The sequence below is a fragment of the Xiphophorus maculatus genome, chromosome 4, assembly GCF_002775205.1.
Source record: "Xiphophorus maculatus strain JP 163 A chromosome 4, X_maculatus-5.0-male, whole genome shotgun sequence".
NCBI classification, from domain to species: domain Eukaryota; kingdom Metazoa; phylum Chordata; class Actinopteri; order Cyprinodontiformes; family Poeciliidae; genus Xiphophorus; species Xiphophorus maculatus.
In genome coordinates, this window is record NC_036446.1 from 15,425,589 (window position 1) to 15,450,991 (window position 25,403).

The 25,403-nt window shown below is 36.7% G+C and overlaps 6 protein-coding genes across 9 annotated transcripts; all 6 read right to left on the bottom strand.

Annotated features, from left to right (window-relative positions):
• Positions 1-947: 947 nt before the first annotated feature.
• Positions 948-3,794, bottom strand: LOC102219145 (cytochrome b-245 light chain). Its single transcript, XM_005804945.3, has 6 exons — positions 3,651-3,794; positions 3,345-3,414; positions 2,661-2,735; positions 2,481-2,564; positions 2,214-2,295; positions 948-1,839 (listed from the first exon to the last, which is right to left on the bottom strand). The coding sequence occupies exons 1-6, from the start codon at positions 3,706-3,708 to the stop codon at positions 1,648-1,650; spliced, it is 561 nt and encodes a 186-aa protein (XP_005805002.1). The 5' UTR covers positions 3,709-3,794; the 3' UTR covers positions 948-1,647.
• A 944-nt stretch (positions 3,795-4,738) lies between these two features.
• Positions 4,739-8,999, bottom strand: mvd (mevalonate diphosphate decarboxylase). Its single transcript, XM_005804944.3, has 10 exons — positions 8,813-8,999; positions 8,548-8,618; positions 7,784-7,898; positions 7,528-7,677; positions 7,198-7,397; positions 6,675-6,749; positions 6,377-6,595; positions 5,834-5,949; positions 5,180-5,288; positions 4,739-5,091 (listed from the first exon to the last, which is right to left on the bottom strand). The coding sequence occupies exons 1-10, from the start codon at positions 8,886-8,888 to the stop codon at positions 5,011-5,013; spliced, it is 1,212 nt and encodes a 403-aa protein (XP_005805001.1). The 5' UTR covers positions 8,889-8,999; the 3' UTR covers positions 4,739-5,010.
• A 1,579-nt stretch (positions 9,000-10,578) lies between these two features.
• pdcd5 (programmed cell death 5) lies at positions 10,579-14,319 on the bottom strand. Of its 2 annotated transcripts, XM_005804943.3 has the most exons (7): positions 14,216-14,319; positions 14,055-14,142; positions 12,516-12,556; positions 11,734-11,795; positions 11,558-11,649; positions 11,407-11,478; positions 10,579-11,322 (listed from the first exon to the last, which is right to left on the bottom strand). In XM_005804943.3, the coding sequence occupies exons 2-7, from the start codon at positions 14,118-14,120 to the stop codon at positions 11,275-11,277; spliced, it is 381 nt and encodes a 126-aa protein (XP_005805000.1). In that variant the 5' UTR covers positions 14,121-14,142; positions 14,216-14,319; the 3' UTR covers positions 10,579-11,274. The 2 variants fall into 2 exon arrangements, with proteins under 2 accessions (XP_005805000.1, XP_005804999.1); XM_005804942.3 differs by lacking the exon at positions 14,216-14,319 and having other exon boundaries at positions 14,055-14,209.
• A 713-nt stretch (positions 14,320-15,032) lies between these two features.
• Positions 15,033-17,327, bottom strand: LOC102218197 (5-hydroxyisourate hydrolase-like). Of its 2 annotated transcripts, none has more exons than XM_014470986.2 (4): positions 17,030-17,327; positions 15,899-16,038; positions 15,690-15,825; positions 15,033-15,578 (listed from the first exon to the last, which is right to left on the bottom strand). In XM_014470986.2, the coding sequence occupies exons 1-4, from the start codon at positions 17,081-17,083 to the stop codon at positions 15,489-15,491; spliced, it is 420 nt and encodes a 139-aa protein (XP_014326472.1). In that variant the 5' UTR covers positions 17,084-17,327; the 3' UTR covers positions 15,033-15,488. The 2 variants fall into 2 exon arrangements, with proteins under 2 accessions (XP_014326472.1, XP_023187774.1); XM_023332006.1 differs by having other exon boundaries at positions 17,180-17,312.
• Positions 17,328-18,225: 898 nt separating this feature from the next.
• LOC102225634 lies at positions 18,226-21,935 on the bottom strand. 2 transcript variants are annotated; one of them, XM_005804971.2, is made up of 5 exons: positions 21,514-21,935; positions 21,253-21,293; positions 20,016-20,365; positions 19,746-19,915; positions 18,226-19,608 (listed from the first exon to the last, which is right to left on the bottom strand). In XM_005804971.2, the coding sequence occupies exons 1-5, from the start codon at positions 21,568-21,570 to the stop codon at positions 19,516-19,518; spliced, it is 711 nt and encodes a 236-aa protein (XP_005805028.1). In that variant the 5' UTR covers positions 21,571-21,935; the 3' UTR covers positions 18,226-19,515. The 2 variants fall into 2 exon arrangements, with proteins under 2 accessions (XP_005805028.1, XP_023187632.1); XM_023331864.1 differs by having other exon boundaries at positions 20,016-20,398.
• Positions 21,936-22,038: 103 nt separating this feature from the next.
• Positions 22,039-24,777, bottom strand: LOC102225370 (5-hydroxyisourate hydrolase-like). Its single transcript, XM_005804970.3, has 4 exons — positions 24,677-24,777; positions 23,910-24,049; positions 23,602-23,737; positions 22,039-23,034 (listed from the first exon to the last, which is right to left on the bottom strand). The coding sequence occupies exons 2-4, from the start codon at positions 24,038-24,040 to the stop codon at positions 22,945-22,947; spliced, it is 357 nt and encodes a 118-aa protein (XP_005805027.1). The 5' UTR covers positions 24,041-24,049; positions 24,677-24,777; the 3' UTR covers positions 22,039-22,944.
• Positions 24,778-25,403: the final 626 nt, after the last annotated feature.

The window sequence follows — 25,403 nt, forward strand, 5'->3', positions numbered from 1 at the left end:
GGTGTGTTTGGAGCTTAGAGGTCTGCACCAAACACATCTGTAGGCCTTTTTGGTTTGTTTAGTTTTACTGTTTACTTTTAGTTTGTTTTTTAGTCATCAGCATTCTGGCTATTGGGCTAGCTCTATCTAAAATCTTCAGATGATATTTCTACAGACACTAGCTGGACATTCATATTTTTTATTGTGCTCATGCACAAAAATTAACAAATCTGGGGATATTTTTCTTTTTATTTACAAAAGCAAAAAATACTCTTTGAATTTTTAAATCATGTTCCAAAAAACAATTCATAAAATAGAAGTTAGAAGAAATAATACCTCAAATACTATGACTATTAATTTTTTGGGGGTTGTTTTTATATGTAGAGTAAAATGAATTATTTCATTTTTGAATACATTAAAGCAGCTATTTTTCTTGCACACACACTCTTTGAACTTGAGGCAACACTGTGGAGCAGAGTTTCAGTCTGAAACCTTTCAAGAACTCTGCAGAAATTTGACTGCAGAGTTCAATTTATCTCTTCAAACTTTGAGTATAACTAAAATCCAGTGGAAGATGCACTCCAACTTCCTGCTATTTCAAACCTAGATATTTTAAAATTCTTAAATTGGAAAAATGGCAACCAAACTGAGACATGCTTTCAGATGTAACATGAACTAGACTGTCAGACGTACTGAAAGAAGGAACCATTTTTTTCATGGTTGAGGTTTCCAAACAGCCAGCAACCCATTAAAGATAAGCTGTGACCAGTAACAGGATAAAAATAACAAAGTAGAAAACCCTGTTTCATGAGCAATAAAATGACTCCAACATGCAAAACGTGTTTCACGAGCAAATCTATAAATACACTGCTTCCCTCTTAAAAAGAATAATGGATCATATTTAGCATGATTGTAGACAAAAAGAAAAAATACTTTGGAGGACAAAGGGAATTTCTGTAATACTGAAATCCAGTTGTTGCGAAAAGAGGAACTTGCAAATGTCATTTCTTTAATTATTTTTTAAAGGAAACAGAAAAAACAGAAGTCTACAACCAACGATTCAAAGGAAGCAAAATATTTATTTACAAGATAATTAAACTATGACTAACACCAAAAAACAAATGATAAAAAGGACAATATCAGCTGGAAACAGCTAATGTTATCTAAAGGTATAAATAGTACCATAAAACTGTAAACAACTGTAACCCAAGGCTTTTAAACACAAACACACAGAAATTACAGTTAAGGTACACAATTCTTCCATAAGGCGTTTGCATGCTAATAAGAATTTACAAACTCAAACATAAAGCAGCATCAGGCTGTGACCTCTGCTTCATTGGACCGGTAAGCGCTAACATCTAGCATACAGTACTCTAAAGTGACAATAGTTGCCCTTGGTTGCAGTCTAGCAGCTACAGAATTAAATTTGCCTGCAGCATATTTTGTTCATCAAAAGTAAAAAAAAAAAACAACTACATTTCGTCATTTATTTTTCTCTGAACTATAGTTCCAGTAATCCGTGACGTAGGAAGGCTCTGCCCGCTCAGAGGCATCAACAAACTTCTGAAAACTTTTTTCATCTACAGTCACTGAATCCAGGGAGCTTCCACAATGACTGTCATTTTTTGACAGAGGAAGGTGAATAATAAGGGCATAGTTCTGGACCTGTTACTCATCTGAAGTAACTGGGATTGGGTTATCATAGGCAGCTGATTCAAGGTCCTTCGCTTGTTTCCTGCGCATCTCTGGTGGAGGTCTTGGCGGTGGGTTCTGTGGAGGATTCTTGATGCTCTCTGCGACTGGCTTTCGCACTTCTTTCCGTGGAAGAATGGGCTCCCAGTGCTCACCTCGAATAGCTGCCTGGAAAACAAGACAAAGACATTTTGAGTCTTTTGAGCATCTATCTAGCTACTGAAACTTATAAATAAAAGTAAGCTGGTTATTTTCTAAACATTGTTTGTAAAGCTATAAAAACTGTGCTTTTAACTGCATCAACTGTGTACACTTTATCTTTAGCTTGACCATTTTGAGCTATTGGATAGTTCAGCAACATCTTTGACCGGTCAAGTTTCAAAACTCTGAGGTCATGTTGCAACTGTGGAAGGACTGAGCAACAATCTCTTCCTTATTACAATTTCCTTGTTTCTGTACTTCCTTTCTTAGAATTCACAGTTATTAACCTGCTCAAGCGGAGCCAAAATCTGATAAAAACGTTTTTAAAAAAGTCAATTTACTGCAAGGTAGATGAGGCTGGCAATGCCGAGGCAGACGCATCCAAGGACAGTTGCTAGCATAAAACCTCCGGGAACACAGATGCTGAAAAGGAAAAACAAAAAACAGGAGGCGATGGAATGTTAAGCCTTTTGTTTAGCAAGATTAAATGAAGAGGAGGAATGCTGTTTTACAACCCGAGTAGGCCAATCCCACCAATCCATATTTAAGGTCTCCAACAAACTCATCAAGAGAGATTCCAAATGTGCATAAAACCCAAATAAACTCACGCTGCATGTAAAAATGCTCTGACGTAGTAGTTCCTCGTCAGCGGTCCGAAGGCTTTTACGCACACTGTGAAACAATACTGGCCCCTAACAGACAGTAAATAAGCATCATTTTATGATCATCACATAACATGAGTACAAGGCAGATGAAGAAAATAGAGAGAAAACTGCAGCACTGCTTACGTTCTTTCCACACTTGTTCCTTTGGCCCTCTTGCCTCTTGGATATTCAAGCAGACACACAAACACGCCAGCGGCACTGGTTTTCTGTCAAGGCTGACACTTCATTAATTCCTCACAACCAACAAAAGAAAGTGTGCCAGTATGACCAAAACAGTCAACAAGACAGTCATTTTAAAAATACTTATGGCAGGACATTAACTATACATCTAATGCACAACATTTTGCAGATATTGTGCCTAGCACAGATTTACAGACAGTACTGTCTATAAAAATTGACACTTTTTAAACATACTTGTATTTACTCTTAGTTGTTATTCCCCAAAAACTATTTTATACATGCCTTTAATATAGTATTTTAAACCTTGTCAATTTATTTTATGAGATAGATAGATAGATAGATAGATAGATAGATAGATAGATAGATAGATAGATAGATAGATAGATAGATAGATAGATAGATAGATAGATAGATAGATAGATAGATAGATAGATAGATAGATAGATAGATAGATAGATAGATAGATAGATGACTATAGTTCCACATTTCCTGCATACAAGGACTACATGAAACTCCTTAAAAAAGGAAGTTTTTTTAAAGGAAAGGAAAAGAAAAGAAAGCTATATTTTCCCCCATCATCTGAATTTTTTGAAGTGGGTTTTATTCCTTGTCAGGTGTAAAGGATACACTGCATAAGCAGCAAACTCCCAGCCTCTGAACTGGCCAGCCACACCTACTATTCCTCCAGCAAGAAGAACTGAAAGAAGGAAACAGGAAGGTGAGATTAAAACAAAGCACCTTCTGTGACTCCACGCCAAAAAACCAGACTGTGTTAACATGTATTGTAATTTATCGCGATGTTGCAGTAAACTGTTTTTGCAGAAACGCTGAGAGAGAAAAGGTTCCAACTTATACGTTATGAAGTCAATTAGTTCTCTCAAACCAACATTTTAAAATGAGCTCAATTTATTTGAATGAAGTTTTCATACTCACTGAGCCCCGAAGCTAGAGCCTGTTCATTGGCCCACATCGCCCACTCTATCTTCCCCATCGCGACCACCTGGACAGCTGCTAAAAGTCTCTGAAGCGCTGCGGGAGGGAACGGAGCGCCACAAGGAAGAGACTGTGTTTACGTGATTAAAAGCACGCCGATTTAAGGGCTGGTGGGCGGGGCTTGCGTTAACCTGTCCCTATTTCGCTCGTCATTTCCGAAAAGTTGCCTAGACAGCAGAGAGGAGGGGTTAACAGCTCCGAACTTACCGGACGGCAGTGACAAATGACGGGAAGAATGAGGGCTGGACAAAGAAAACATTTTTTTTTTATGTGTAACTTTTATTTACCAGTAGAATGTTTTACTGGTGTTCTCTTCAATAAGGAAGATGTTTTTCTAACTTGCAGAATCTTTATTGATGGAAGAGAGGATTATTAGTAGCTATTGGGACAAACCAGATATGCATGATATTGAAAAAATGTAGTTTTATAATAAATTTTAATTAATAAACGTGATAGGCCATTACTGTAACTTTTAATCATCTAGTGCTCCACCTGTCATTTTAAGAGATTTCTTTCTAAATCTCAGCAATATATGCATATACTTTTTTTAATGCAATTATTACCTTCAGTTCTCACTATACAAAACTAGTAATGAATATTGAAACCCTTAAATGTACGTTTCAACAATTCCATTTTATCTTTAAAAAAAAAAAACCTGACATGGAATATTATCCAAACTGCTATATTTGCATGAAATGTAAAACACTCTTCACCATATGGACAATAAAACATGACATTTAAAAGTATTTCAACACCCCGGAATGGAAAATCATACAGAAAGTATCAAAATCAAATTTAAACAAAAAGTGCAGAGATAGCTCAATTTAGTTTAAATGGCATTTAAATTACATTTTTAACAAACAAAAAAACAATACAGAACTTGGCCAAATTTTATTATTTGCATCAACATCGCTGAAGTTAATTAAAATAAAAATATTTATGAAAAATACATAAAATTTCAAGGAATCCAGAAGAATTAAACCTTGACTAGATTTACACTTTAAAATAAGAACAAAGTATGAACTTGGTGCCAGAGTACACATTTATTTACGATGTGACTTTCTAGCTAACAACACATAAAAGAAAATGTAGAGAGCTACACAGGAATTTGAGAAATGAGTGTTTTCAGATTGATGAGGAATTTTTTAAAGGGACTTACTGCGTGGTAAAATCTTATAAAAAACAGATTCTTTTTTTTATACAAAATAAAAAATAAAATGCTTCATCTTGTAAATTTCAGATCTCCTGAGTAAGCTTTATTGCCGCTGAGCAGAATTAGCTTCTTGGGGTAAGAGGCTTCTCAGACCGTCTTCTTTGGTAAACCTTCTGCTGAGAGGAGGTGCTCAGACGGATCGTCAACAACACGAGGGCCTGGTCCAGCCTAAAAGGTAGCACACATCATTAAAAAAAGACAAATCTTGTGTGCGCACATTTGTTAAAAATTATTTTTTAATTGTGCTTCTTCAAACCTTTGTGCTAATTATGTAGTTGATTCCCTTTGGAACGGGCTCTAGGCCAATATTCTGCTTCAGCTCCATGGGAAGAGCAGCACCCTTGACGGGAAGACCTTTAATAAAACTAAAGATAAGTAGCAAACACTTAGTGACATCATCCAGAGAACTAAAAGCAAACACACCCTACTAGGTAAACATGAGCTTCAACAGGTCATATGTAGGTGGCACCAGTTTATTATTTTGTCATTGTTTTTGCCTGTAAAGGACCGAGAAAGTTATCAGGCAGCTTTCCTTTTTGTGTTCTTTAATTTGAAAGAAAGAACCAGCGGAAATCTTACAAATTAAGCTATTATCTGAATGGGTGTCTATATTGAGAAACTGTTTCAGATTGATAGCTGGTAACATGGGCAACATCAGAACATATTTATAAAGGTTGCCAAATGTGGGTCATTGTGACTTATTGAAGCTTGACTTCTGATTTGCTAAATTCATATAAACTACGTAAGATCTTTTTTGGCACCACTGCAAAATAAATGCAAAAATGTCTTCTATGGAAAGCTTAAAGTGATTGTTCTGAAAATGTTCAAAACTAATGAAAAAAGCTGATAAAATGACTGATAAATGAATAAATCTAAAAAGTACATTTATCTGTGTTATCTGTTAACGTACTCTTCTCCATTTCTGTCTGGGGGGAAGAAGTGCTGAACCAGCTGCACAAACTCTGGAACAAACTGCTGCAGAGTGAAGATCACAGCGTTGGGACCTGCATCAAAACTGTAGGCCACCTACAAGAGAGCAGACAGGGTGTGAAGAGCAGCTTGAGAGATGCTCTTTCCTGTTCCTCATTTCAAAAACAACCTGCAAGTTTCACATCTTCATTACACAACCGGACAAGTTCAGCTGCAACAAATTAGGCAAATTTGTGTTTTAAAAAAAAATAGACGAAGATAATGAAAAGTATGCCAATGTAAAAAGGACTAGTGAGGTTAGTTTGAAAGTTTAAACGTTCACAGTTTTTAAAACTAAATATCCAGTCATATTGGTATAAGATCTTAATCCATCAAAAAATATAATTCCTTTAGCTTTCTGTTGTCAAAAGAAATAATAATAAATCATAAAGTAATAAATCAATATTTGTATTCAAACGGAATTTTCCCAGGTATTTTACACAATGACTTTCTCTGCTTAGGAACAGATTTTCCAGTTGCTCACCCTGGTCTCCCCACAGTATTTGTTATACCGATGCACCAAGTGAATGATCTGCTGGGAGACACTGTTGAGGTAGAAGATAGGTGGGTGGGTGTCAAGGCAGGTGGCATGAAACTGGTTGCTGTCCTTCATGGTCAGCTCTGCAAATGCAGGAAAATCCTTTTTTCGCACTGCTTCGATCATGTCTACCATCCGACGTGGGACGATAGCGTCTGCTCGGTGCTACGCACAAACACACAAATCATGCTCAGTGTTTCAACCACTCCGATTAAAAACACAGTGTCGGACTCAAATAAAGTACCTGTAACAGTAAACTTGTTTGTACACTGGTTTGCATCCCAGAGGTGCTCCCTATTGGTTTCCGTTCAGAACTAGCCTGACAAGAAAAAAGAAAGTGTGAGGTTACTCAGCGAGGAAGAAGCCATTACTCCACAAGAAACACAGAAAATCAGATTACACTTTGCAAATGTACGCAGGGACAAAGTGAAATTTTTGGGTTCATGTTTTCTGGTCTGATGAAACTAAAGTGTTTGACCATAATAACCACGCAAGCACTGAAGTAACATCTCAAGATATCAGCCAGGAAGTTGAGGCTTGGGTACACACAGGTCACAGAAAAATTAAAGCCCGTTTCAGCAGAAATAAAGGATTATGTGTCTTTTTATACAGAATAAGTATAAAAATACCTATTTCAAAATTTTTAAACTACTGTGAAAAGCTAAACTAATAACCACTTTATTTGTAGATATAGAAATGGCAACAACAATTCACAAGAACATTTTTATTCCCGTTTGTGACAGTTTAATTCTCAGAGTCAGACCTACCACTAGAACAAGAATCCTGAGCTCAGGCCAGTGACTCTCTGGCTCCACCTGCTGGGCTACACTGTCTTTCCCATCCTCTTTGCTTCCCATGATCCACTGGACAAACCCGCCATACATGCTTCTGCAGGCACTGCCTGAGCCCTGACGAGCAATCCCAGACAGCTCTCCTTCCACACCGAATGCCTGAGCCAGAGTATAAACTGCAACACAAAATGCACAGAACAAAAAACACTGGTAAAAAAATAAATCTACCCAATAATAGTAACATAATAAAATAGTCACTTTTGTCAAGCACTATAACAGCGGACACTAAGAAATACACAAGCTCACCAAGACAAGCAAATCCAGCTGCGGAAGAGGCGAGTCCAGCAGCAGTGGGGAAGTTGTTAACAGAGCAAATGTGGACTTTATGAGACAATCCCACTGAATCAGTCGCACGAGCGTCTCCATCATTGCGTCTCTTCCTCGCTAACCGTCTGACTAAATAGAAGAATAAAAATAAACGGATAATAGCCTCTGCTTTACTAGAATAACATTTCTGTACTCTACAGATTTCAAGAGGAAAACCTAAGCAGACATGACTTACTTTCCCTCAGACAGGACTGCAGTCTTTGATGGGTAATGTCCTCCTCTTTGCCATTGAGCCACAGTCTGTCCTCCTGAAAGGATCGGCTGATTGCAACTGTTGTTGTCGTTTTCAACTGAGCATAGGAAATAATGCAAGACAGGTTTATACCACATAGCATTTAATTACTGATGTCATAAATTATCATCATGTACTCCAATTTACACAACTCAATGTCCAAAAGAAAAGCAAGGTTGTTTTTTTTTCTAATTTAAAAGCTTGATATGACCTTCAAAAATGTACAAAGAAAGGTTTATAGATCAAGTCAGTCACACATTTTAACACTGAAGGGTTATAGTTCAAAAGCACGAAATACAACAGGCATCCAAACGGGAAATGGGATGGTTAGATAATCTTACATCATGATCATTTTGAATAAAGCCATCATGTTTTTCACGCAACGTAAAACGAAAAGAATAATACAAATGCTTTTGTAATCAGTTGTAACTACTCTTGTTTGTTCTAAAATATATTGCTTATTCTGTATCACTAATATTGCTGCTAAATTTTCATTGTATACATAATTCATATACAAAAATCTTAATATAAAAAACACTCCTGCTGAGTTTTTTTTAGCAATACACAAAATGTTTACTCCATGTCTGCTTGTGTTACTAACAAGCCAATATGCTGCTTATTAATACTTACAATAAGCAGTGCTAAAAACTGCAAGAAGGCCTAACTTTTGTTATTCATTAGCTGCGATCAGAAACAGTTTCCCCAACCTGGTCTTGATGCAAAGTGACGCTCATAGATGAATTGATGGGTAAAATTAAATCTTCATCCCTCTTCCCCCCTGCAATATAAGGTAGTCACTTTAGTAACAGATGAGTTAAAGACTATAAAGGACGACTTTCACTCAAATGGTCACAAATATGGAGTTTTTAAACCACCATATAAAGATAATGTAATGTAATGGATGTTTTAGCTGTTTCACGATTATTACTAAAACAACTGAGGTTAAATCAAACAAGTCCAGGCGGTACTTACAGTATTTAATGACAGCTATATTCACAGGAGCGGTGCACGTAACTATACTCGGTTTGTCCATGCTGTCTTCAGGCATAGTTCTGCCTGTGAGCCGATTTTGGGGCTACCTTCAAACTTAACCTCCTCTGTACGAAGGGTTTCGTGTGTTTAGCATGATCTCTACTGCTAATCCAAGCACACCGTAGCTTTTTCCTAGCAAGCTCTTCTGATTGGCTGATCATAAACATGTGGCTTTACCCTCCACCAATCAAATGGAACTTAATTGACGTAAAAGTCCAACTGGCCAATGAGCAACCATCTGACCACGGTCGTGCAGAAGTGGAGCAAGGACACACGCCTACTCAGAGACTGGGACATGTTTTACTGTAGCAAACCAATAAGTTTTCAAAAAGCAACATACAGGTTACAGCCTGATAAACTTAAATATCACCAAAACGTTCATATATTTTAGTGATTCAATTCAAAAGGCCATGATCTAAAGTATTTTTATTGGCTTTATTTTTCTTTTCTAAAAGCAGAATTTGAGTTTTTAAGTACACGTTATCCCTAATCGGCAAAAAATTAACAAACAAAATGCCTTTGTTTGCTTTTAACTACTTAAAAAAAGAACTTTTTGCTATATTATTTTACATAATTTACAAATCTTTCATTTATGTTAACTTTGTATTAACTGCATCTGTGATAACTTGTAATTCAGCATCTTGTAGCCATTTAGTAAAGAGTATTTTTGTTTAATATTATACAATATTAGTCAGTTGGTAGCACTGTTACTTTGCAGCAAGAAGGTCCTGGGTTCGATTCCCGGCCCGGGGTCTTTCTGCATGGAGTTTGCATGTTCTCCCTGTGCATGCGTGGGTTCTCTCCGGGTACTCCGGCTTCCTCCCACAGTCCAAAAACATGACTGTTAGGTTAATTGGTTTCTCTAAATTCTCCCTAGGTGTGAGTGTGTGTGTGAATGGTTGTTTGTCCAGTCTGTCTCTGTGTTGCCCTGCGACAGACTGGCGACCTGTCCAGGGTGTACCCCGCCTCTCGCCCGGAACGTAGCTGGAGATAGACACCAGCACCTCCCGACCCCATTAGGGACAAGGGTGAACAGAAAATGGATGGATGGAAAACAAGAAATGTAACTACTACGATTAACGTACGTGTCCAACGAAAGCCAGTGCTTTTCTGCTATTTCCGGAAGTAGGACCCATAATGGTTTCATTCTGCCAGGAATAAGGTGGATAAATGTGATACAGGTTACAGTTCCCCGAATCCTATCTGCTGCACTCATGGGTTCACGTTTCACTGCTGAACAGGTTTTAGAAACTTTTTTTTTTTTTAATGACCAGAAACACAACTGATCCCAAGAAGTATCAAAAAACAGATTGGGAGGAATCCAACTCATTGAAAGATGCAGATTTAACCACAGAAGAAGAAATGCCTCAAGCTGAGAGAGTCTTTTCTGTTAAAAAAATGAACAAATACCATGGCCCTCCGCAGCATTCAAATACTGTATGACACAATGACAAAACAAAATGTCATGAAGATGTAACACTACTCTTCTGTTTTAAAGGCTAGTAAAATATGGGATCAAGTCATGTGTGACCTGCGATGCCAAAACCAACTATGCTTAGAAGATGCTAATCAACCATATGGACAAGAAGCCAGGCATCATCCTAGACAATTGCAATAAAGGAGGTGTGGACAACCTAGATGAGATGATTGCAACATACAGGAACAAAACACTTTAAAACATAATAAATTACAAGGAGATAAAGACAGACATTTGTACACGTTTTTTATTTTCAACAGTTTTTGGATACATTGGCAATCTGTTAACTCTGGCTTTGGAAATTAAACCGAAACTTGAAAATATTATGGTTCCAACTTCCCGTGCAATTAAATGAAACAGATTAATTTGCATAAATTCTTAAATGAACCATGGTTATACTTGAAGGTGGAAAAAAAAAAGTTTTAATGTATAAGGCTTTTTGTATTATTATTTTTAATGAAAACTTTAGAAACACGAGTCAGCAACGAGAAAACAATGCAAGAGAAATGTTCAAACCTAACAGGACATTAGCTCTGAATTAAAAAAAAGATTTATTGCAGAACAGTTCAGATAAAATGAATGTCTTGCATCCCATGTCTGCAAAACAGAGTTTAACCATAAGGAGGGAAATAAAAAGAACAGAACTGTTGTGAGGAGGAGTCAGACAGTGCCATCAGCTATCATGGGCCTGCAAAAACCTTTGTAAACACTGTGTGCTTCCTTTAAATCCCCCTCCATGCAGGAGAATATTAACCTAACATCTTTGTTCTTCTGTTTTGTTGTCTCCGTTCCAAGGACACAGAAGGTAGTGTGGCATCCCAGGAATTTGATGAGAACACACGAGTCAGAGATCCTCGCAGAATCCCAGCAATGCATTTCACCTCCTGGAATTTTTTTTGCCTCATTCCAGCGCTTTTGTCTAAACTCAGTAATCATCCTCGTCGTCTGAGTCCATCACCCTCCGTCTGTTGAACTGCCAGTCAGGCACAAAGCGCAGTGTGAGGCGAGATGGACAGAAACTGAATTGATGGTTTTAAGACATTTCAGGGGAACTTACTGTAACTGTGGTCTTTTTCTCCGTTTGCTGACTGACTTTTTCTAGAATCTCTATCAAGCCGGACTCAGAAATCTGAAAAGAGAAAAGTTTGCTCGTAATTCTGCCATGGAGATGATAAAAAGCACACAGTGCTTTGTTCCTTCTGTCTTACCTTTCCTCCTAGCTTTCCAAATCGAGCCATCTGAATCAGATAGTTCTCGACCGCATTTGCCTTCTCTGGCTTCACCAAAGCAAGATTGCTTACTGGAAACAAATATGTAATAAAAATGTGTGTAATGGTATGGAAAATATGCATTTAGTAAAATCTAAATTTGAGTGTGCCCTTACATCTTGCTCGAGCAGACTGGTCCAGGACTTGAGCCAATATCGAGTTCCTCATTTCAGTTTCTCTGTAAATAAACAAAAATACCATTTCCACATTGGTTCAGCTGAACCCAGTTAAAAACAAAAACTGAAATGAAAATTATTTTAAGCAAAAATACACCAGAACACCTGCACAGACACACAGGTGCAATGACAAATATTACATTCATGGCTGAATATTTACAGGATTTATATAACTCAAGAAACCTGACGTTTAAGCTGATGGTTGACAAAGATCTGCACCGCGCATAACCAAAGTACAATAAAGTTATTATAAACAATAATTAGCATATGCCTGTCACTTCAAATAAAATGAGTGTTATTTATTCTGAAGTGCAATAAATAACACTCATGTTCTTGAAGTTGTTTTATTTAATTATCAGCCAGGGGAAAGAAAGGTTCAGTAGACTAAGCGGGTTGTCCAACTTTTAAAGGACAAGTAATAATGATGGAATAAAAATAAGATATTGCTTTGAGAAATATCCAACATTGCTTAAGTGCCAAGTGCTTCCTGAACCGCTCCAATCTTCTGTCTTAAAGCAATTCTAAACTGTGGACAAGTTAGAATGATCAACTGTTTTAGTTTTTAATGTATTGGTCAGGAGTCCATTTCAATACTTGATTGAGATCAGCTCAGAAAATCCCAAACAATAACTGTCTTGTATGAGAGGAAGGATCAGTACAACTAAAGGAAAAAATACTAAATCACTTTAGCTTCATGATTTTAAATATCCCAGGAACCTTACCTTTGTTTAGCTTCTTCACCATGCTGATTATTTGAAGCATCCTGAAAACAGACAGCACAGCTTTACTCTATTAATTCTGCACTAAAATTACAGAACCCAGCCTAAATGTTTACAGTCCTTCTTAAATACATTTAAGAAGGACTGCAAGAGCAGAAATACTTTAGGATTTCTGCTCTTGGTTGGAATAAATTTGTGCAAATAAGATAATGAATCATCCTGCAACCCACACGTCAATGAGCCTCGGATACATTTTATTGTCAAATCAAGTTTCTTTGTACTGTACATTTCAACAATGAAGGCATTTAGTCAAATAATCGAGAATAATCATTATCAAATATGCATCATTATTCAATGTTCCAGTTATTATTAATCAAAAGACCACTCTAAATAGACGAGTTTTAGCCTTGAATTGTATTGTGTTAATACAGATGCACCGATGACATTTACTGATTTCTGGTTTCCTTCAAAGAGATCCACAACTAGTTGTAACAATAGACTTAATTTAATAAACATTTATATCAGATGTAAAAACAACTCTGTAAAACTACTGTAAGTTTTTTTATACATTTAAATAAAACATTATCACAGAGACATTGCCATGCTGTTAAGGCGTAAAATACATTTTGGGTAATTGACCTATGCTAGTTGATGGAGCGCTCGCTCAGTCCACAAAAAAAAACTGTAATTTTTGCGCAATAAGTAACGTTCAGCTAATAAAATACCACTTCAGAAGGGAATTAAATACTGCAAAGAGCTCAAATTTCTAACATGATGCAACATTTTTGAAGTAATTATTAGTTTTCCATATAACAAATTAATTAAAGAAAACTCGAGTTTTAGATGTAGAAACTAATGTCTGCACTGGTACTTTTCAGTGAATTTAACTGTTACCAAATTTTCCTAAAATCCACCAAGTGTTTACATTTATGAAAAATAACTCTGACCAGTTGCCTTATGTGATGTCACACGAGACGTATGTGTGAAAGTTTAATTTCGTAAATTTTATCCTGATTAAGTAATGATTTCCAACTGGACAGCTAACCAAATAGAAAAAAAACAATCAATGCTATAATATTCTATACATTTTGTTAATTGATTACACACACACACAAAAAAAAAAGACTGGCTTGTAACTTTAAACATTTATTAAAAGCTTCCGATCGAATAATGAATATCAAAATACTTTACCAACTTTAATCCAACACTTAACGGTTGCATTATTAAACGAGAAAACAACACTATTTTTACAAGTCGGCCAGTTTTTGTAGAGTTTCAGATTTCAGGGGGTGTGCGCTGACACAACAACACAAAGCTAACGCCGACATGTTGCTTGTTAACCCGACCACCGGAGGAAAGTTTTACACGTTGCTCGGACTTCGCTTCGTTTCTTTGCGTGATCTGGTAATTGGGAAAACTACCCTGTAATCAGATGGTTTTCAGTGTTTAGCATAGCTACATTGTTAGCAATGAAAGGACTGAATTCAGCGTCTCCTTATAAGACGGCCTCCAACACGTTTCCAGCTCCGGTGCAGTCCTCACCCCTTGCTTCGCCTGCAGTTCCGCCATCCTCTGCCGCCTTATCGCCTCCAATTCTTCGTCTGCCATTATTATTCACGGGAACGTTCTCCTTCGGATATAAAACGAGATAAGATACTGTACCCGAAATGCACACTCCACTCAAATCAGAGGCAAGGCCCTACCTTAGCACAGCCCCAGATGGTCGAGAGCAGATCACACAGATCAAGCGCTCAGGCGAAAGCAATGGAACACAGATGGGGGATCAATGAAGCTGCTGAGCCGAGTTTTCTATTTGAAACTCGCCTCAGTTCATTTTTTCATAAATGAATGTCAATGTCAGTGTCGAAATTATTTATACAGCACTTTAGAAACAGGTTTAAAACGTGCAGTACAAACATTATAATAAAATAAGTTGATGAAAAGAAAAAGATAAATAATACAAGAATAAAATATATATATACGAGGTATATATGAGGTAAAAAATAATAAGAGTAATAATAAGTAAAAAAAAAAAGAAAAAAAAAGAGAGACTTTACATGAAGGAATATAAGCTTCCAAGTGAGGACTGATCCTGTCTTGTTCAGATATCATATGTGGGTGTTCTGTGTGTGATTAATCAATTGATGACATGGTTCATTACTGTGGCTTTTATCAAATGTAAATCATTTTGGTAATTCTGACTGACCTAAAATGAGAATTTTGGTTAAAGCAAATTCTAAGAATTATGTATTTAACTGTAGAAAGTGAGCAAAAACGTATCTATTTTCATTGTGTCAACTTCTGAATCAAATATGGGGAAATAAAACTTTTGTTCCTTATAACTATAACTGATAACATTTCCAGATCCAAATAAAAATACTATGATTTCAAGAATTTATTTGCAGAAAATTAAAAGGGTTAATGACAAAAATACAATACTTGCAGTGTGACTTTAAATGCTGAAAAAAAGTTTGTTTTACTTTTTAAAATGCACATCACTGAAGAAAAAAATGACAAGAAGGCATTTTCATTGTGAAAAAATCTATTAAAGTAAACATGTTGCTATATTTTACATTATATAAATTATGCATAGTTTATATGCATAATTATATACTTTGTGCATAATGTATACAATGTGACACTATTGACATGTTAATTGTGATTAATTAACACTGTTAATAATCACTTAATTGCAAGCTAATCATGAAATCAGTAGAATAAATACCAAAGTTTAACATTAACTCATGCTGGTGTTTGCACCAGTAAGACTGCAGTATAGCTTTGTGGTAGTACATATAACCATTTATTTCAATGTTTATTTTGTATGGTTAATGGTTGTAGTGCTACTTTCTTCAAGGAAAATAAACAAATAGATATTTCGCCAGTTGTGCTGCCAAGAGGGTCATTAGTGGAGTTGCTAAAGCTTTTTTGCAGTCAGATCGTGATAAGTTGATAGAACTTTACAACAGATGCTCTCTAGCTCCCCCTGTATGTGCTGAAGGAGAAACGACTCACAAGCAGCGCCACGTGATACCTCTGGCCTGGATCAGTTATAGTGAAAACAATCTGGGTGGAAAAAGCAGAGATAAGCCATTTACGTACAGCTCTGTCAGTGAGGTTACAATTGTTCACATGTTCATAGGAGTTGTGATTGAACTATGGCTGGCATTTTCTCACCTCAACATAGGGATAGAAGGAGGTCTGTCCCATACTGGCCCAGTACTGATCAGTCTCAAAGTGCAATTTGTAGACAGCAGGTAGAAACTGCTGCTGTGTGATCAGTCCTGGACATCGCCCATCACTGTTAGTTGTCCTGTTGAGAAACAATAAGCTTTTAGATGTGTGAATGGATATGACTCCCAGTAGATCTATATTAATGGTGTTACCCAGAGGTTATCAGATGCCAGACATCGGCTGAAGGGTCTTGTTGGTAAAGTCTGATGGTCATGTTTGATCCTGGGACCCCCAGAGCAGTGTTCAGCACATGGGTGGTTAGAGGACTGGGTGAGCCTGACATGGTTGTGATCTACAGCAACAGAAATTAAGACTTGATGCAGTTGTAATGTTAAAACAGTTTACCTAAATATCAAGAAGGAACCGCAGACAACGTTTATGAGTTTTCAATCAAACTTCTGCAGAAGGAGGAAGCATAGCAAACCACTTCTCCAAGGTGTTTACCGTGCGTTCTGATTTCCTGTAGCATAGCCTGTCTTTTTATTAAGCAGGAGAAAGAAAGGGAGTCAGAATGAAATGTGGGAGAGTTATAAATCAAAGAATGGCTATTCTGAAACAAGGAAGAACTACATTCTACACACAAGCAGTTCAAGGAGAATCCCAAGATAAGAAGCAGCTGCAGCGTCAAGGTTTAGGGAAAAAGCAACGTTTTGTCTTTCACACGGTTTAACAAATTCCTCCTCTCTGGGGTGTGAATACTAAACCTTTAAATGAAAAACAAACTGGTAACTACTTATGTAAGAATGATAACAAAACATAATTATTCTAACAAATGTATCTATCTCAGTCAATTCTTTTGCAGTCCAATTGCTCAAAATAGATGAAAACGGGAATCGAATTGTCTTCCTTCACATATTAACTGGGGGAAATTAAGAGACTGGAGAAACATGTAATAGATGCAAAACCAAACTTTAACTTTGAAAGAATCTCTAGACTTAGTTTCTGTCTTTGTACTGAACATTAAATGTTGTCTGTTGGCTGCTAAAATTTGAGACACTTGATGTAAACAACAAAGACACTTCAGATTCAAAAATGATTTATTTAGAAGATCACATGATCTGCAACTTTAGTCACTTTCAACTTCAGTTACATTTTAATATTAGCCTAGGACCATAAACGAGTGGACAGTTTAACTAGCACTAATTTAATATAATTAGTGCATCAAAATGGTCTTTTTTACTGTATTTTTAATCTCACCCAGAGCTCATAATAATGGCTTACATAATATGTTAAACAGTAAGTATAAATTGAGATAAACTTTTATAAAAAAGCTCTCTGCTTACCCGTCTTTCAGAGACAATGTGACTCTTCAGTTGCTGCAGCCTGAATTCACTCATGTTCACTTGTAAATAATGTGACGTGGTTCTGCAGTTTTTACTGTTACGTTTCACTTGAATCTATAGTTTGATGAAAACAATCAAAGTTCTACTCACAATACGCCAGTAAAATCCTGCATACAGTCCCACTCGGTCAGCACGGCTTTCAGTACACAGAACCTATCTTCTGTCAACAGTAGGCCTGTTGTGCAAGAATTTCCTTTGGCCACAGTTTTAGTTCAGCTCTTTGAACTTAGATGAGGCATGGCAGAGCACAGTCAGCTGTTGCGGGCCTGATAAATAATTTAGCAAAACAGTTTTTTAATGAATTCTACCTATGTATTAAGGAGTATTGTGTAAAATCAAGTTTTTTGAGCTCCTCCTTGGCGCTGCAGTCTCCAAGCCGAACTTTGTCCTACCTAGGTCTTGACATTTGTGAACGAATCTCTTCATCCTTATTTTAAAACAGTAATGTGAAGCACTGACCATGAAAACTGTCAGGAAACGGCCTTCAAGGGTGCCGGGACTCTCATTTGAGACTTTTCAAGCTTCTTTAAGCTCCAACTTCAGTTTCTTAATGACAGTATTTTAACTGATGAGAATCAAAGAGGGACATAAACCCACAGCTGGCGGAGGCCATTACGTTGCTCCATGCAGATTTATCTAAGCTATACGTCTCACTCTAAATGATTTCTCTCTTAAAGACACAGCTGCTGGAGGAATTGCTGGAGCTGTGCTTGTTGCTCTTTCCAGCCGTTTTGGTAAAATAAATCAGATTTTATATCTGTGTAACAAATCAGCAGGATGCTGCACGCAGATGATAAAAACAACAGAGCTGTAAAAATATACAGATTAAAAAATATATCTGTTTCTAAGATGCTTGGTGCCAAGATTATGTATTATCACACAGAGTTTTCAGACAAATTGCTCTGTGTGGAAAGAGTTTGCAAACAGTTTGTGTATCAAGTGTGAATATAGATGTATCAGCCCACATCCACACAGAGTGAATGCTGCTGAGTAAAGCCTCTTTACCTTTAAAATGAAAAACATTTTAACTCCTTTCCTCTGTTGTGTCTTTGTCTTTCAAAATGACATCACCAAACAATGTGACACACACGTTTATACTTAATATAATAACACATTTACTACAGGGACCATTAGTGTTTGCATTTTTTATCTTAAAAGTGAAAATAGAAACATATAACACATGAAGAGACAGATATTTATATATTCTTTCTTTTAAAAAGTACAACAAAAGAAGTTCTAAATTAAGATATGATTCAGAGAGCTAAATGCTTACATAGTAGTAGACAATAACACACAATGTTACATGTTGATCGTGGCCTTTAGACATTTTAAGTGTCAAATATGTGGAGGAATCTTGAGGTGAGATTTTATTAGGATATCTGACGCAAAAAAATCTGAGAAAGATGGAACGGTAACAGCTGATTGTTCATAAAGAAACAACTGGCACTCCTTCACTCTCATTCATGTTAGGGTTTTATGCATCAGGGCATAATAAAATCATTGGTTGTTTTGGATTCCAAAATAATTTAAAACTAGCTTCACAACTTTTCATTAAACAAAACTGAAGCCATAGCAGAGAAGCAAGTAAATCCTTTCAATGGAAGCCATAGGATTTCAGAGGGAAATAAGTAGCAGGTGGATATGATTCAAACATCATAAATATATCTATATGTATATATATATTTTTATTTTTTATTCTTTGCCTATTTCCCAAATTGTACAAAAGATTTCTCAGTGGAAAACATTTAAGGCAGAAATTTTAAAAAAGGAAACACAAAAGAAATATAAAACCTTCATTTTAGACTCTGCAGACCTCGGTTAGCTTATTAATTGTTAAAGTGCATGACAGTGCAATTTTAAAAAAAGTTAAACAACTGTGGATTGCCAAGAGGTTGGCCAAAAAGTGTGCCTTGAAACGAAACATCCCTAACACAACATTAGATCAACAACAGAATTACTGAAACAGGGAAAAATCAAACCATTGCAACGGCTCAAAGTCCAGAGCTCAATATGACTGAAATACTGAGGTGGGACCTTAAATAAACGCTCCGTAATCAAACATCAATAATGAAGTGAAGTAAGATTGTAAAGTCAACCAACATTCCTCCACAAAATGTGAGAGACTAATAAAGTCATATGGAACAAATGACTTCCAGGTTGGTGCTGCTAACGTTGGTTGTATTAAATCATAGGATGTGCTGAGTTTTTCACACAGCACTTGATTTTTCTTTATCTTTGTATAAAAGATAAAACATTGCAGTATTTGTTTTTGTGCACTTCAGGTTAGATTATTTCAGAACCTGGTGAAGATCAGATAATTTTTCTATTAGGTCCTGATGCATGTAAAACACCAGACCTAAAACAAGGTAGAATCTTCATTGACCACAAGCTTTTATGCTGCTTCTGCTGTGGGTTTTACTTGAAGGTTAATGTTTCTCTTCCTCCATGTTTGGTATTTGATCCACATCTTTCATATTTTCCTCGCTTTCTTCCTCAGGGCCAGAACTGTCACTACTCATCTGTGACCGACGGGTAGAGAGAACGGGTAGGGAGGAGGAAAACAAAGAGGATGTTCATTAGCTGCCAGTTCAGAATGACTCAGGAAATTCTCACATGCACCTTTAATGATTTTTCAAAGGAGACAGAATGCACGTACTATGTGCTCATCATCTTCATCATCATTAAGCACCTTCCTGTCAGGGCTCTCCTCGTAGATCCAGTGGCGGGAGCTGGGTGGGAAGAAGGAGGAGAGGGAATTCTCCGGACTGCTAGCTAACATGCTGAACGTTGAGCTGAGCGGACTGTCCGCTCTTGTGGGAGAGTCTGCTAAATAAGATGAAGCAGAGGCACTACTTTCAGTTTTCACACAAAAGATAAACCTCAACTCGCTCCTGAGATTTAAGCACAAAACAAAGTCGGTAAGTACCTTTCTTAAACTGATAGCCAAGACGGCGTAGTGTGTTACCAACAGTGTGCTTGGTGACTGTGGTCCCAGCTGCCATCAGGTCATTAACAAGCTCCTCCCGTGTTGTTGTGGGCTGATCCACCACTTTCCTTATGATCATCCTCATCCCTTCAGGCAAGATCTTGCATGGAGCTCCAGATCGAGGACGATTGACGGTCATTTTATACTTCTTCCATTTTCTAATAATTGCACCAACAGTTGGCACCTTCACGCCAAGTTTTTTGCTGATGGTCCTGTAGCCCATTCCAGCTTTGTGCAGATCCACTATCTGGTCCCTGACGTCACATGACAGCTCTTTGGTCTTGCCTACTCTGTGGGAGAGGTTGGAATGAGAGAAACTGAGCCTGTAAGCAGATGAGTTTTATTGGATTTTAAAAACCATTTCTTTATTCCACACAGTGTCAAACTAGAGTCTATTTCAGAGAACAGTTTTGTTCCGTGATTTTTCTCAATGAAAGTTTGAAGTCAGAAATACATTTTACACCTGGTTCTCCTCAGGATATATCCCCAGTACAAACTGTAAGGTGTAAAGTGGAATTGCAGAATAAGTGAGATGAGGTGATTGCTGCAAAAGCAGCATGACTCAGCGATGCAGGCAGAGCAAAGGAAACAGTCTGAGCAAGACTTTGCTCAGCAGAATCTGATGCAGATGTTTCTGATGCATAGCTGTGATCTGAAAGGATCTTAAACTAAATCTTAACAATAATTAAACAAAGATACACATTATATATAAGATATAGATAATATACATATGCATAAACCTGCAGTAATATTTGATCATGTATGCAGAATATCCCATTTATTTTGAAGAAGTCCTCTCAGAATGATCGAGGCTACTACCAGAGGCTTAGGATATCCACAATAATATCAAAAAGGTATACAATTTCTAAATAAAAGTAATATTCTCTCAGTGCACCATACACCGCATGTTTCTGCCTAACACCAGTATGAATTTTACGGATTCTGGGATGTATTTATTGTATGATCACATCATAAAAATACACAATTTTCCTGAATTTACCTTAAATTTTACATTAATCTTACCAAACCACTGCTGGAAAAATTTAAACTAAGTAATGTGGACTTAATTTTTGTTATGGAAAGATTTGCTAGCATTGCAAAGGTTAAAGAAAAAAAAAATTCTCAATATTGTCTCTGTTGGCCAAAGCCAATGGACCCAAAATATATGACACCTCACCTTTGTTTGGGTTTCTCGTCTTGCTGATTATTTGAAGGGTCCTGAAAAAAAAAAAAAAATAAGACAAAGAAATAAGACAAAAAAAAAAAGTCACCTGAAATATCCAAGTATTTGGTTCTGTTCGCTTATTGCAAACCTTCATTTGAATTACTTTTTACAGAATCTAAGATAATAATGGGCTGGATATTATTGATATCATTGTTAAGCTATGTCAGTGTTGTGAACAGGTTTCAGTAAATTTTACACCCGGTTCCGCCTCACCCCGAGCTCTGCCTTCTGCTTCTTCGCTGCTCTCCGCTTCCTCAACTTGTCTGCCATTTTTGGTGACAGAAATGCAGACCCACAAATATTTACATGACAGGAGGCATCGTTCACGTTCCTCTCAAAACAGAGGCGACAACCTACCCACTGACGGGGAGGCGTAATCAAGGACAGAAACAATGATCCAGGATTCAGGGGGAAGCAATGGAACACAGAGAGAAGATCACAAACCAGGGGCTCATTTCTACTGAACAGAGAAACTATAAATAAATTTAAAAAAAAGCATGTTTATGGACTCAACAACAAAGCAAAAGCAAAGTTTGTTCCATACCTGATCTTAAAAGGTAAATACACAATTAAAAATATGACCTGAACAGGTAAAGTATCTAAGCTAGGATGTCATCACATCCAAAAAGGCAACCAGTCCGCTGGAATCAAACTACAAAAGACGTCCTATACGTCCTGTAAATATTCTATATAACTTAGCTTTTAAAAAAGCAAATCAAGAAAAACACATACAAATACTGACTTCAAAGATTTATTTCTGGACACTCATTTGGTCAAAATATTAATGTTCAACTCAGCAGTTGTTAATTTGGATGTACGCTTGCACTCACTGTGATGTTGAAAAATATTTATATACCTTTTCATCTTCAACTTTCTAGCAGACACCTGAAGGTTTTGGATCAAAACTGATTGGTGTTTGGAACTTTGGCTTGGTATGAAGGGTTAGTAGTCATGCTTTTCCTGTTTCTAAAACAAATACCTGCTGGACTTAAGCTAATGCATATTATTCATAGTGCGCATTAAAAGGTGCAGTCAACATCTTGTACATAATCTTTTTAAATAGTGTTGGAAGTATTTGCCCTTTCTTGACATGTTTAACTTTGCTAAAAGGCAGGACCCTTCAAACAGTGCAGTTTCAACTACTTAAATAAGTTTACTGTAAAACAATTATACTTCTTTTCTTTTTTATTGTTACTCTCTTTAGCTTTACAGCTTTATGTTTTTAATATTTCTATATTTTTAAAGCTGTATTTTACTTAACTCTTTATTTACCAATTTACTTAACAATATATTGTTATTTAACTAACAAATTAATTTTAACAGCAGTGAAAATAAATGAGAATACAGCATTTGAGGTTACATCACCATTTCATAAGATCACTTGCACCACTTCATTTTAATGGGGTTCGGTTTTAAATCAATGTCAATATTATGCCAATAGAGTACAATGTAAAGCACAATACAGACAGAACAAACAGTGTTCCTTAAAAAAATACTACACTCATTATTTATTCACAGCACACTTGAGTTATTTAGGTCCCATTTTGAAAACATAATTAGTTATTTCAGTTAGAAAATACATCTGCAGTAATCCCTGTCGTTCTGAGTCAGCCAGCGAAAAAGGCGGTTCCTTATAGTTGCTCTCTAGCTCTCCCTGTATGTGCTGTACGAGAAACGACTCACAAGCAGAGGGACGTGATATTTTTGGTCCGGGTCAGTTATAGTGAAAACAATCTGAAGAACAAAAGCAGAAAAAAAAGAAATTAAAAGAAAGCAATAGAAAAGACAAACAATCTCACATTCTTATATTAATAATGTAACAAGGACTTGAATTGAATAGAAAGTACTTCAACTTCTTTTCTTGATTGCTCATGATTTCAATTATAATCCAAATTGCTTCTTAAGTTGTACATTTAGATTAAAGACATACTATTACAATATTATTCTTGTCATAGTTAAACATAGTGCACTGTCTTTTGAATCAATGACTCCAAGACTTTCGTCTTACACTTAATGTGGATAATTTTCCATTTTTCAGATGTGTCGTACTTGAAAAATCTAGATGTAAAGTGTGAAATGCTGCTGACACATTTAACATGTTGGTCTTGTTGGAATGGATAGAATATTTAGGGAGGAGGCTTTTAGATGATTGGTGAAAACAAGACAAGAGGTGCTGTTGCTTTTTATTCAAGAGCTCAGACTGCCTTTTGCTTAATAATTAAAAATCTAAGCCACCGACAACAATGTAAATAATTCAGCAATGCAGCTTAGAATGAAAAGTCACGGTTGGCCTTTTCCTACCTCAACGTAGGGATAGAAGGAGGTCTGACCCATCCTGGCCCAGTACTGACCAGTCTCAAAATGCAGTTTGTACACACCAGATTTAAACTGCTGCTGTGTGACCAGTCCTGGACATCGCCCATCATCATTTGTTGTCCTGTTGAGGAAGTACACATTTTTAAACTTAGAGATATTGTGAAAACGTATTTGCCGCTTTACGGGTTTCCTGAGATTTTAGACGATCCGAAACCTTTAAAAAGTAACAACTGACAAATACGCCAAAGGAGGCAAGTACTTTTTCACAGTTTACCATTTTCAAAGAACATTACCCAGTGGTTATTAAGTGCCAGACATCAGCTGAAGGGTCTTGTTGATAAAGTCTGAGGGTCACGTTTGACCCTGGGACCCCCAGAGCAGTGTTCAGCACATGGGTGGTTAGAGGACTGGGTGAGCCTGACATAGTTGTGATCTACAGCAACAGAAAACAAGACGTGTTTAGCTACTTTAATCTGGAACGACCACATTATGAATTTGTTAAACGACGTCAAATATAAAAACCTTAAATTTGAGACAAGTATGTATTTCTAGGTGTACACATTTTCAGTGTTCACAAAAGTCCACTTTGACTCCCGTACTTCAATAAGAGACAGAGGAAAGTACTGAACGGAAGGAGTTCCGTTCAGTACTTTCATATTGCCAATAGTGCTGGCTCTGTTCTGATTCTAATTTGGTTTGTATGCAATTCAATTTGGGAAAAAATGGAAAGAAAATATTAATTTGCTAAATTTGGGTGCTCTGATTTAAGCTGTGAATAAATCAGGAAATCCAGTTATTTCATCAGTAGCTGAAGGGGAAGCTCATTTACACGTTAAATTTTATATCAAAATATTACAAAAAGAGGTATTTACACCATGGTGCCACTAAGAACAACCGTCATAAAGATTTATGGTTCCAAAATTGAAATAGTCTATAAATGAACTTTTAAAAATATGTTTAAAAATGCAATTTATACACAACATCGAGTGAATCAAGAATAATATGTCAGTCTTGTTTACAGAAAAATAAGATATAAACTCGTTAAAAGCTTTCTGCTCACCGTACTCTTAGACAGAATGTGCCTCCTCGGTTGCTGCAGCCTGAATGCGCTGATGTTCACTTATAAATAACATCAGATGTGGGTCAGCAGCTTTGCTGAGAAATTTAACTTGATTTTATGGTTAAGTGAACAAAATCATATTTTACTCACACTAAGCCTGAGAAATCTTGCACACTGTCCTACTCAGCACAGGAACTTATCTTTTTGTCAACAGTAGGCCTGTTGTGCAAACGTTTCCTTCGGAAACACTTTTAGTTCAGCTTTCTGAACTTATATGAGGCACGAAAGATCGGAGTTTATTGGTGGGGGAGTTAAGAATCCGTGAAAAATAATGCAACAGAGCAATTCTTTATTATTAATGTATAATAAAGGATTATATAAATATTGTATACAGGCAATTACCTCCGTGTGAAAGGTTAATTTTCTTCCCATGGTCCAAAAACATGCAAACACGTGACTGTGAGTTGACCTTCGTGGTTAGATGGCTGATGATCTGTCTATGCAAGAGAAGAAAACCTCGCTGAAAAAGGTGCGTTACTGAAGAAAGTCGTTTTGGACAAACTCAACAAGCATCTTAAAGCTCCGAGTTCATTTTCTCTGTGTGTATATGTTAACTGTTGGAAAAGAAAGACTATAATAAACCCACAGCTGGTGGAGGCCATTTCATTGCTTCATGCAGACTTATTATGTCAGCTATATGGATGTGTCCGTCTCCCTCTCATTGATT